Source organism: Mchenga conophoros, linkage group LG1, assembly GCF_057382185.1.
Source record: "Mchenga conophoros isolate Kocher_MC1m ecotype Shallow Benthic linkage group LG1, M_conophoros_male_GT1.1, whole genome shotgun sequence".
Classification (NCBI taxonomy): domain Eukaryota; kingdom Metazoa; phylum Chordata; class Actinopteri; order Cichliformes; family Cichlidae; genus Mchenga; species Mchenga conophoros.
In genome coordinates, this window is record NC_140526.1 from 41515036 (window position 1) to 41527968 (window position 12933).

Consider the following 12933-nt stretch of genomic DNA (forward strand, 5'->3'; position numbering starts at 1 on the left):
ATGTGTCGTTCCCTTTTTCAGTATTAAGCCATACTGCTTCTCACCAAAGTGCTTTATGCACTTTTTTAAATGCAGAGGCATACACTGCATCATGCACAAACCTATTGCAGTTACAGTATTTCAGTCACATAATATTTATTGTAGGGTCTACATTACAATATAAAGCGCCTTGAGGTGACTGTTGTTGTGATTTGGTGCTGTATAAGTAAAGTTGAATTGAATAATTGATTGATAGATTGATAATACTTTATTCATCCCGAGGGAAGTTGGGTTAAGGCTGCCAGCTGTGCCAGCGCCATCTTACCCTTCCGACCATACATACATTACACAAAAATCACATGGGGAATACAGGTCAGAGAGGTATAACAATGGAAAATGCACAACATGAGGAAAGACGAGAAGAAGAAAGAACTCCCCCTAGACCAGTGGTTCCCAAACTTTTTTTGCTGGGCCCCCCCTTAGTTTTCCAAGAAACTAAGCCCCCCCGCAAGCACACGCACAAACACATCCTCCAACCACACGCGCCCATATTTTGCTCCATTGCGGTTTATTTCACACCTTAAACATTTAGTAAACAATTAAGCAAATACAGGTAATCAGCAATAAATGACAGGTAGTAATAAAATAAACTACTAACCCTTTTACGCTGCGTCTACACCTACACGGGTATTTTTGAAAACGCAGCTGTTTCGTCCACGTAAACGGCGTTTCGAATCACTGAAAACGAAAAATTTTTAAACTCCTTTTTTGCGTTTACGTGTGGACGAGGAATACAGAGTTGGTCATGCAACAGCTGTGCGCCACGTTATTGTTTACAGGAGATGAATTGCAAAATGGCAGATATTCAGATTAACAGTATTTTGTCTCCATCTTCAGGTTTTACAAGCTTACATAAACACGCAGTTACTGTCCCTCTATTTACAAATGCAGAGGCGTCACGGTGTGATTATTTTACATGTAGTTTTTTTCCCCTCTGTAATAATGTTCAACATTGCATCAATACATTTTTCAAAAAATGCCTCTCTGTGCAAAATGGGTTTAAAAACATAAACAGCTGTTGGATCCTGTTTGTCTGTGACTTGAACCGGGGGAACAAATCGTGGCAGGATCAGCCTGATGTTATTTGTATCCTGCTGTAACTTTACTGTATAAAGAGCAAACATCTCCAAAATGTCAGGAGTAGTTAGTCATTACAACAAGTGTTTGTAAAGTAAAAATCAAGAATATGGGATACTGTTTGATTTGAAGAGCCCAGCGCTGCTCCCGACGAAGGGAAAACCAACCCTGCAGGGAGACCTACCTCAGCACCTGTGCAGGTGAAGCCAAAGGGCAGATTTGCTTCACCATATTTTCTAGTCTTTGTCTTAGAATGAAGTTGGTTTGGAAACATATTCAGCGACGCTTCATCTCCTGCTTTGTGTTTGTGTGGGCGCCCCGTGCTAGCAGTGTCCAAGCATTGTTTTGTTTTTTTTGTTGTTGTTTTTTTCCCCTTTTCATACCGCGCAATGGCTCTGCACCCCCCATAGGGGGCGGGCCCCACACTTTGGGAAGGTCTGCCCTAGACTGAGCTCCAACAGGGAGATCAGTTTGAGAACAGAAAAAAAAACACCTCAGCACATGAATCATCACATCTCACAACATATATGACATAAGCTTCGAAGGCGTTTGGGGGGGTGAGTGTAGGTCTGTGTCAGTGTACATGCGTGTGTGTGTCTGTGTGTTCCGTGTCAACTGAGAGAAAGTGTCCCTTCACCCGGTTAAGCAAAAGTCAACAATCTTCAATCAACGCGGACGGCCTTGAAGGAGGAACAAAGAGTTCTGACAACAATCCTGTTATCATGGAGATTTTTGTTGTTCCAGTCAGCTTAGACCTTGGCAGGCCTTCAGCTGGCGCCAGTGGGATAGCCGCATGAGTGAAGATGAATGATTTGGGTTTAGTGCAAACAACTGCATCCAATTTTTACAATTGGTCTAATGTCTATCACTGGTCACCAATTCTCTCAATTCCCGTTGTTCTTCTCCAAGATGTTATCCATATTGCGTTCAAAATACAGTCTGAGTACTCACAGCCCTGCCAACCGTCTGTCATGTCGGCCAGCCTTGTGGGATTTTGAACAACTAAATTTATCTTTAAATAGACAACTCCGATGTAGACAGAAATAACCAGCCCATCCCTTTTTGCCCACCATTTATGCTTCTGATAGTTTTTCTGTCCTGCTTCTGTGTCTCTATCAGGCTATATCGAAGCTGTGGTGATCCCTGCAGGAGCTAGAAGGATCAGAGTAGTGGAGGACAAACCTTCACATAGTTTTTTGGGTAATGATGCTTGTGTTTTCCAGATGACTTTGTGGTTCTTCTCAACAATGCTGCTCACTTTTAGACACGCTGAGACATTAGATACCAGAAATGTCTCTTTCCAAAATAAAAGCTGTACTATACGCTTCTTCTGGGCTATATTCTCAGCAGCATATTAAACATATCAGGTCCCCATAAGGAGAATCCTGTGCTAACGGCTGTCTAAATGACTCGGGTAAAGTTTGTAGCATGCATGCTTGTTGTTTTTGTCTGCTTCCACTTGTCTTTGCACTAGGATGATGTCGGTGTAAATGTGCAGTCATATTCGTTGTGTTCCCACTAGTGCTGTCAGCGTTAATCTCATTAAAATTACATTAACGCCATAACGCCGCAAATCTCCGTTAGCGAGTTACCGGGGATCGCCCCGTGCGCGGCGCTGGACAGCGTCAACACGTTAACGAGCTCACTGTGCTAATGCACTAGTTCCCACCAATGTAATTGAGCATTGCGTGGCACATCCGACACACTGTTTTACTTTTATCCATGACACGCTTACCTTCAGGGTCATGCTTCACAGGAAAAACAAAAAAGTTCCAAACACCAGATCTGAATGAGGGTGGGGGAGGTTCAATTTTGGCTAGCATTGAGGCAGTTGCCATGTTGCAACAAGCTTAGCTTCTGTCTTGCTAGCTTGCGCTACGCTCAGCGGATCTGCGCTCGACAGTGCAGCCTAGGCGGAGTAGTCGAACGCAGATTCACTGAGCTCTCAACACAGACAGCATCGTCAGAAGGAAAGTTGATAAAATAAATTACAAATTTTGTATTGTTCGATACACATGCGTACCGAACCGAAAGCACTGTATTGAACGGTTCAATATCGATACGAGTATTGTTGCACCCCTAATATATATATTAGGGGTGCAACGAGTGCAGATCCGCTGAGCGCTCAACACAGACAGCATCATCAGAAGGAAGAGCGCAGGGCAAGCTAGCGAGACAGAAGTTAAGCTCTCCTTGCAACATGGCAAATTGAACCTCCCCCACCCTCATTCAGATGCAAAGACAAGTGGAAGCAGACAAAAACAACAAGCATGCTACAAACTTTACCCGAGTCATTTAGACAGCCGTTAGCACAGGATTCTCCTTATGGGGACCTGATATGTTTAATATGCTGCTGAGAATATAGCCCAGAAGAAGCGTATAGTACAGCTTTTATTTTGGAAAGAGACATTTCTCTGTAATAAACTCTCTTTTCCAAAGATGAGTGATTCCTCAATCAGATACAGGGCTTGCAATATCGCTAGCCCGACGTCCCGGGGCTAGCGATTTTTCCAGTCGGGCTACCAAAATCTATCTCTGCCCTGCCCGTCGGGCTATCATAGGAAGGAAAAATATATGTCAATGCTTTTGCATTCTTTCAGAAATGTAGCTGGGTAATTATGTCATTGGCATCGATGAGCCACTGTCAATATGTGACATATTGAAGTTGCGTTTGAATTTGCGCTTGTTTTTTGCTTTCACTTTGCAATCGCGTGAACTGTATAGAGAGCGACAGCACTGATCTGTGAGTGATGATAATTTGTGCACCAATTCCTCTGACATCGTCTTATTAATCGTTAGCTTACTATGCAAACATGACAAGTGAAATCTCCCGCAGCTTAAACATGTGAGAGGTTGATCGCGCAGAGAATCGCTGAGCTTATGTGAGTCCGTGTGTAAAAGCAGCAGGATATATATTTTAGTTCTGCTGAGCCAAATAAGACAGGTCAGGGTGAAGAAGTGACAGCCAAAGAAAAGCTTACCACAAAACGGAAAAGTTATGACAAATCAGACTATAAGGCAAAAAGAAAGTGCAGCTTTATGGTTTCATGGACAAAAGAATTTCTGTGGCTGCAATATGACGAGCTAAATAACTAGGGCTGCACATAAGTGGTCCGCAGGTGCGCATTCACTGTCAAAATAAAAAACACGCACAAGGGTTAGGGTTAAATTTAAAAACTGTACTTTTGAGTTAAAATATATATTTATAATTTTAATAAATGACAAATTAAAAAGGCATGAACATTTTTTTGTATCGAAAAAATATCGAACCGTGACACCAAAGTATCGAACCGAACCGTGAATTTTGTGTATCGTTGCACCCCTAATATATATATATATATATATATATATATATATATATATATATATATATATAGATAGATGTGTGTGTGTAACTTCTTGTATCTTACTTATAGCTCTCAAAGACTCAAGTAAGAGGTCCATCAACAATGACTGGAAAATTGAACTTCCAGGAGAATTTGAGCTGGCTGGAACCACTGTGCGCTATGTTAGAAGAGGAATATGGGAGAAGATGTCTGCCAAGGGACCCACTAAGACTCCTTTATATCTAATGGTAAATTGATTTGTATTGCTACTCATGGAAACAAACACCCACACCCACACACAGATACACTACCAGTAAAAAGTTGACTGGTAGTTGAAAAGGTAGACGCATATACTGATTTAATGTTTTTTCTTAATTTTAGATTCTCACTGAAGGCATCAAAACTGTTAATGAATACATATAGAAGAATTATGTAATAAATAAAAATGTCTGAAATAACTCAAAACATGTTTTAGATTTTAGATTCTTTAAAATAGCCACTCTTTGCTTTGATTACTGCTTTGCACACTCTTGGCATTCTCTTAATGAGCTTCATGAGGTCATCACCTGAAATGGTTTTCCAACAGCTTTGAAGGAATTCCCAGAGATGCTGTGCACTTGTTGGTCCTTTCGCCTTCACTCTGCGGTCCATCTCATTCCAAAACATCTTGAACGGGTTTAGCTTAGGTGACTGTGGAGGCCGGGCCATCTGGTGCAACACTTCACATCACTCTTCTTCTTGGTCAAATAGCCCTTCAACAGCCTGGAGGTGTGTTTGGGGTGATTGTCCACAGCGAAAAATAAATGATGGTCCAATTAAAAGCAAACCGGAACCAATGATGGCATGTTGCTGCAGGATACTGTGGTAGCCATGCTGGTTCAGTGTACCTTCAGTTTTGAATAAATCCCCAACCAGCAAAGCACCCCCGCACCATCACACCTCCTCCTCCGCTCTTCACGGTGGGAACCATGCATGTAGAGAGACCATCCTCACCTCAGACCAAAGCATAGATTTCCACTGGTCTAATGTCCATTCCTTGTGTTTCTTGGCCCAAAGAAATTTCTTCTGCTTGTTGCTTTTCCTTAGTCAACATTTCTTAAAGGCCTGATTCACACAGGATCCTCTGAACAGTTGATGTAGAGATGTGTCTGCTACTGTGTGGCATTTATCTGGGCTCTAATCTGAGGTGCTGTTGTAATTTCTGAGGCTGGTAATTCAAATGAATTTATCCTCAGGAGCAGAGGGGACTCGTGGTCTTCATTTCCTGGGGCGGCGCTCATGTGAACCAGTTTTAGTGTAGGGCTTGATAGTTTTTGCAACTGCACTTGGGGACACAAAAAACCTCTAAGTTTTACCAATTTTCTGGACTAACTGACCTTTAATTCTTAAAGTAATGATGGACTGTCGTTTCTCTTTACTTCGCTGATTGGTTCTTGCCATAATATGAATTCTAACAGTTATCAAATAGGGCTGTCAGCTGTGTACCGACCTGACTTCTGTTCCCAACTGCATTAGGAAGGCAAGAACTTCCACAAATGAACCCTGACAGGCTCACCTGTGAAGGGAAAACCAATTCAGGTGACTACATCATGACGCTTACTGAGAGAAGGCCAAGGGTTTGCAGCACTGTCAACAAAGCAAAGGGTGGCTACTTTCAGGAATATTCAGAGTTATTTATTCATTTATTCTTTGCTTCATAATTTCATATATCTTGAATTCACATATTTTACTTATATTGTGGTGGACCACTAGAGGGCTCCACTCACACCCAGTGTAGAGGAAGTGTGTTCCTGTGTTTTGTGGCGCGATATGCGCAGTTGATGTTGGAGACGAATAAAGAAGGAGTGAGAACTGAGAGCTGTGTCGTTGATGCTTACCTCCACATTGGTGACCCCTGACTCGAGCATGCAACGGGCCGTAGATAACGCACACTCCGCTATGGATGCATCAGCGGCCGCCGGACCTCCGCCTCCTGTTGCAGCTACGTTCGCTGTGGCGCTGAAACTGCCGGACTTTTGGCTCCATGACCCCCCGTCATGGTTCGTACACGTGGAGGCTCAGTTCGCCCTTCGCGGCATCTCGGCTGACGACACGAAGTATCACCATGTGGTGGCCTCGCTCGACCCGCTGGCCACCCGTCGCGCGATGGCGCTCCTCCGGGACCCACCCGCCCAAGGGAAATACGCCGCCCTCAAAGAGCTGCTTCTTCGGCGCTATGCCCTCTCCGACGCCGAACGAGCCGAAAAGCTCCTCAACCTGTCAGGCTTGGGTGGCGGTACCGCGCTCGAGCTCATGGAGAACATGCTATCGTTGCTCGGGCCGGATGACGGTGGTTTCCTCTTCGTGCACCTCTTCCTTCGCCAACTACCGGCCGCCGTGAGAGCTGTCCTCGCGAACTCTCCGCTTCTGCCTGCGAAGGATTATCGCTCCCTGGCTGAAGAAGCGGATCGCATTCTCCTGGCTAGCCGCACTTTCGACGTTCACGCCCTGGCTACGGACACGCCGGCGGCACCTTCCACGCCTCCACCTGCCTCCCCCGGAGCATCCGCCCCCTTGCTGACGGCAGGGATTGCTACACGCCGGCACCGCGGAAAGAGCATCTGTTTCTACCATCAGCGTTTTGGCGACAGAGCGCGTCGCTGCCTGCCGCCTTGCGCTTTCACGGCCCAGGGAAACGGACCCGCCAGCGCGCCGTAGCAGCCGCGATCGCTGGCAATACAGAAAGGCTGCTCTTCATAGAGGACTCGCGCTCCGGGAGACATTTTCTCGTGGACTCCGGCTCCCAGAAGAGCCTCCTTCCCCCTACCGCTGCCGACGGACTAGCAGCGAACTGTGGGCCGCAGCTCATTGCAGCTAACGGCTCTCCCATCAAAACGTTTGGGGAAAGGTTGGTGACTGTTTGTTTTCATGGCCGGGATTTCCAGTGGAACTTTGTTGTTGCTGCTAGCTCTGTACCTATTTTGGGTGCTGATTTCCTGTGTGCTCATGGACTACTTGTCGATGTCGCTAACAGACGTTTAATCGATGCTCTCTCGTTTTCTTCGCTACCCTGTTTTACTCGGGCCGCCGAGCCCCTGATTCGGGCTAATGTAGTGACCTCCGGGGATGCTTTTCAGCGTTTGCTTTTAGAGTTTCCATCGCTGTCTGTCCCTAATTTCTCTAGCACGGTAACTAAGCATGGGGTTGAGCATTATATTCCCACGATCGGGCCCCCGGTGTTCGCGCGCGCGCGCCGCCTCGACCCCGCGAAACTGTCCGTCGCTCGGGAAGAGTTTGCAGCCATGGAGCGCCTTGGCATTGTACAGCGTTCGAACAGTGCATGGGCCTCTCCGCTTCACATGGTGCCCAAATCGGACGGTCGGTGGCGGCCATGCGGAGATTTCCGCCGTTTAAATAATGCCACGGAGAATGACCGTTACCCCATCCCCCACATTCAGGATTTTTCTGCCAATCTCGCCGGAACGTCGATTTTTTCTAAAATTGACTTGGTGCGGGGGTATCACCAGGTTCCCGTGCGCCCCGAAGACGTTCCTAAAACCGCTGTCATTACCCCCTTCGGCTTGTTCGAGTTTTTGCGCATGCCGTTTGGCCTGAAAGGTGCCGCCCAGACCTTTCAGCGGCTGATGGACTCCGTTTTGCGTGGGCTGCCGTTCGTTTTTGTTTATCTGGACGATATATTGGTGGCCAGCTGCTCAGCGAGCCAGCACGAGTCCCATCTGCGCCAGGTTTTCCAGCGTTTGGAAGCGCACGGCCTGATCATCAACCCTTCCAAGTGCCAGTTTGGGTTGCCTGTTCTGGATTTCCTCGGGCACCGCATTTCCGCTGAAGGTGTGGTTCCGTTGCCCGACAGAGTCCAGGCCGTTTCGGCTTTCCCGCGTCCCACGTCGGTTAAAGCGTTGCAGGAGTTCTTGGGGATGATAAATTTTTACAACCGCTTTCTCCCCAGAGCTGCCCACCTGCTACAGCCACTCTATGCTGCCTTAAAAGGTAAAACAGCCCAAAGATCCGGTTGACTGGCTGCCTGAACGCGTCCGTGCGTTTTCCGCAGCCAAGTCTGCGCTGGCTGACGCCGCCCTGCTGGCCCACCCGCTTCCGTCGGCGGAGATCGCGTTGACCACCGACGCCTCGGACGTGGCAGTGGGCGGAGTGTTGGAACAGCGGGTTTCAGGTCTCTGGCAACCGCTCGCCTTTTTCAGTCGTACGCTCCGGGATGCTGAACGCAAGTACAGTGTTTTTGACAGGGAGTTGCTGGCCCTGCACCTCGCAACACGGCATTTTCGTTTTTTCCTCGAGGGTCGCAACTTTGCTGCGTACGTTGACCACAAACCTTTGACGTTTGCGATGTCCAAGGTCTCTGACCCATGGAGCGCACGCCAGCAGCGCCAGTTGGCGGCCATTTCTGAGTTTACCACAGACATTCAGCATGTGGCTGGTAAGTCCAATCACGTCGCTGACTGTCTCTCGCGTGTGTTGGTTTCTCCGGTGTATGTCGGCATCGACTACGCTGCCATGGCCGCCGAGCAACGTGCTGACCCGGACGTCCTTGCCCTTCAGTCAACAAAAACGGGCCTCGTGCTGGAGGACACCCCGGTGTGGGACGGCGGTCCGCGCCTTCTTTGCGACGTTTCCACCGGCCGCCCCCGCCCGGTGGTTCCCCTTTCGTGGCGTCGTCGTGTTTTTGACTCGGTGCATGCCCTCTCTCATCCCGGCGTCCGGGCCTCGGTCAAGCTGGTCAGCGCCAGGTTTGTTTGGCCGGGCCTTCGCAAGACGGTGAAAGAATGGGCGGCGGTTTGTATCCCATGCCAACGCTCGAAAATCCACCGGCACACACAGGCACCCCTCGAGCCTTTCCGTGTCCCGGGTAGGCGTTTCGATCACGTTCATGTGGACCTGGTTGGTCCCTTGCCGCAGTCACAGGGTTTCACGCACCTTTTGACTGTGGTGGACCGCACAACCAGGTGGCCGGAGGCGGTACCCCTGGCGTCCACGACAGCGGCGACGGTGGCCAGGGCATTTTTGTCAACGTGGGTTTCACGTTTCGGCCCCCCTGCTGACATTACCTCGGACAGGGGCCCCCAGTTTGTTTCCGAGCTTTGGTCTGCTATGGCTGACGGCCTGGGAGTCAAGGTCCACCGCACCACAGCATACCACCCGCAAGCTAATGGGATGTGCGAACGGTTTCACCGGTCACTTAAGGCCGCGCTCCGTGCTTCCTTGACAAGTGGCGACTGGGTCGAACGTCTTCCGTGGGTTTTGCTGGGTTTGCGTAGCGCGGTTAAAGAAGACCTCGGGGTTTCCCCGGCTGAACTGGTCCTCGGCCAGCCTCTCCGGGTCCCCGGGGAATTCTTACCTGAGAGCCCTCCCCCATGTTTCGATACCTCTTTGTTGCCTTTTCGCCCCCCAAGAAACTCATTTCCTGTTCCTGGTCCTGTGCACCACTGCCTGCCTGACACCTTTGTTCCGAGTTCAATGGACTCTGCTCGTTTCGTTTTCGTCAGGCACGATGCCCATAGGACTCCGCTGCGTCCACCATATGACGGGCCATACAGGGTTCTTAAACCAGGCAACAAACATTTCGTTTTGGACTTTGGCGGTCGGCAGGAAGTTGTCTCTGTTGACAGACTTAAGCCTGCACATGTTATGCAAGAGGATCAGGTGGTCCCGGCCCAGGCCCCTCGCCGCGGCCGCCCACCTGCCACCGGGCTGATGGATTCTGTTTTTTCCCCCAGGAGCGACCCGAAATCAACGGAGTCCGAGTCGTCTTCAGCTTTTTCTGACCGCCAGTGCCAGCCTCGCTCCCGGGCTGGGTTGCCCTCTGTCAGTTCCCCACCCCCCCAGTTCAGCCGCTCCGGCCGTTTGCTTAAGCCCCGGGTCCTGGACTAGTTCTGCTGGGTGTTCGGGGGGGGGGCATGTGTGGTGGACCAATAGAGGGCTCCACTCACACCCAGTGTAGAGGAAGTGTGTTCCTGTGTTTTGTGGCGCGATATGCGCAGTTGATGTTGGAGACGAATAAAGAAGGAGTGAGAACTGAGAGCTGTGTCGTTGATGCTTACCTCCACAATATATGTATATATATATATATATATATATATATATATATATATATATTTCAGTGTATCTACCACTGAATCAGAGGACTTTTTTTTTTATTAAGCCACTTAATGCTCACCTGTGATTCATTCAAGCATTAAAAAGGCACCCAACTCCAGGGTTGGACCAGTTTTATAACCCTAACAGACAACTTGGCAAATAAACAATTATAAATACCATTTTAGCCACTTTATAGAAGGGCAGCTACCCAGAACACAGCCATGTTGTTACTGTATTTAAACAATTCAAACGGAAACAGCAGTCTTCTTTTGACTATGGTGGTCCTATCTCAGTCCATCAGCCGGTCAATCTGCATCCCTCAGATTTTGTCAGTCTTTTTAAAGATATAAGTTATGTCTCTATTGAAATGGATTAGGCATTTGAGTTTTACCTTTTTAAATAGCCACCTTCCTTCTGGTGCAGCTATAAATCTCTGACGCGCTTTATTATTAAAGTTTAAAGAACAGAAAAGAAACGTTTAAAGAACAGCTATACACTTGACTGGGTTTATCAACAATATTTTACAGCTAGAAAAGCAAATGTAGAGAAATTTGGTAAGCTATAGGTACAACTTCCCTTGTCTTTCAACCCTTCTATGTCATATTAACAGGTACTGCTGTTTCATGACCAGAGCTATGGGATCCACTATGAGTACACAGTGTCTTTAAACACAGGTCAGAACAGGAGCAGTGAGGAACAAAGGGAACCAGAGTATCTCTACATCTGGACACATAGCAGCTGGCAAGACTGTAATGTCCATTGTGGAGGAGGTAAGCTCTCTGCTTTATTTGGTTTGCTTTGTGGAAACAAACAAAAATGAAGTAATACAGGGGAACTGACACAAAAGGATGAAGCTAAACTCCAAAGTACCAGGAACTGGGAATATAACTAATCAGGAAAATGCTCAAAGAACTATATAAACAAAACTATAACCAGGAACTAAGGAAAACAAAAACACGATTCAATTAACAAATACATTTCCAAATTAATTCAAAATAAAACAAAACCAGACAGTGCGTAAACCTTCACAACCATGACAACATATGTGTGTACTGTAGACTTGATAGACCCAAATTAGGCAGGACACATTGGAAGGATAAAAAACTGGCTCGAGTTTTGTCAACAGGGATGCAGACAAAAATAACCAGAGGGATGAATCCAAAAAGGCAGGTCATTAATTAGAAGCAGGCCAGAAGAGAAATAAGTGGAACTTGTAGCCAATGTTAGAAATGTTGTGAGATGAATTTGGAAATAGGAAACAGATGAGCAGGTAGGGATGGAAATTGATAAGAATTTAGCAATAACGATTCAATTATTGAAATCACCTCTCGATTTGATTCCTTTGATTCTCATTTGGTTCTTACTGGCTTATTTGGTTTGTGCATGTTGGAGGTATTTCCCCATGTTGTTGTGATCTGTGTTAGGGTCACTGCTCAAAAATTTACGTAGTACAGATATTACACTTTCCTTAAAAGCAATGCAATATGTTACTTAATTACTCTAAAGAGAAGGTCATTTTACCATAAATGGCCTCCTTGACTCCGCCCTCAAACCAGCGTTCCTCCCTGTCCAGGATGTTACATCCTCATCATTGAAAGAGTGTCCACTGGCCTGTAGGTGTAAATAGACTGCAGAGTCCTGGCCTGACGAGGTGGCTCTTCTGTGTTGTGCTATTCGCTTCGCCAGAGGTTGTTTGGTTTCCCCGATGTTTAAATCCTGGCAATCCTCCTGCACTTAACAGCGTACACTATGTTACTCTGTTTGTGTCGGGGGACCCGATCCTTGTGGTGGACCAATTTTTGGCGCAGCATGTTTAGGGGTTTGAAAGCCACAGAGACCCGGTGTTTAGACAAAATGAACTCAACTGTTCCCATACTCCTGACACATACGGGATCACTAAGGGTTTTCACTGTGATGGCAGTTGTCTTTCTTCTCTCCTGCATTGAAACCTGCAGTTAGCTGACACTGAAGAAGTCACTTGGATGAGTGACGTTTCTCTTAGACCAGGGGTAGGCAACCTTTCTGTTGATGAGTGCATCTAAAATTTCCTCAGACATGCTATATTGGCTCAGTTTATTTTTCTTATCATTGTTGTGAGGAGACCATAAATAGCATTTGCATTTTCTGTTGTACAGTTCATTTGCTGTTATGGATAAAAAGTCTTTTTTTGTTTCAAAATAGCTGATAACTATTCGCTGACAGCTGCCAACATCTGCCAACAAATATAATTCTATAAAGTGGTTCTATATAGTGTGTAACTGTTAATATAGAGCGTTATTAAATTTATTGCTAATGCAGTCATATGGCACACTGACCTCTGAGGAAATGTTAGATGGCACTCGCCATCAGAAAGGTTGCCGACCCTGCTGTAGAGTAAAATTCTAGTATCACTGTAGGTGAA

The 12933-nt window shown here is 46.9% G+C and overlaps 2 protein-coding genes across 2 annotated transcripts in view; both read left to right on the plus strand.

Annotated features, from left to right (window-relative positions):
* The window catches only part of adamts17 (ADAM metallopeptidase with thrombospondin type 1 motif, 17), a 98289-nt gene that overhangs the window by 72843 nt on the left and 12513 nt on the right, over positions 1–12933 (plus strand). The window contains exons 16-18 of the mRNA XM_085278698.1: positions 2236–2316; positions 4533–4690; positions 11143–11302. Coding sequence (XP_085134824.1) covers positions 2236–2316; positions 4533–4690; positions 11143–11302 — 399 coding nt within the window. The remainder of the gene's footprint in view (positions 1–2235; positions 2317–4532; positions 4691–11142; positions 11303–12933) is intronic.
* Positions 6179–10270, plus strand: LOC146583875 (uncharacterized). Its single transcript, XM_085278708.1, has 2 exons — positions 6179–7329; positions 10172–10270. The coding sequence occupies exon 1, from the start codon at positions 6312–6314 to the stop codon at positions 7137–7139; it is 828 nt and encodes a 275-aa protein (XP_085134834.1). The 5' UTR covers positions 6179–6311; the 3' UTR covers positions 7140–7329; positions 10172–10270.

Bases quoted from the DNA above. Each gene is read 5' to 3' on its own strand.
- LOC146583875 (XM_085278708.1), top strand. From the start codon at position 6,312: ATGCTTACCTCCACATTGGTGACCCCTGACTCGAGCATGCAACGGGCC.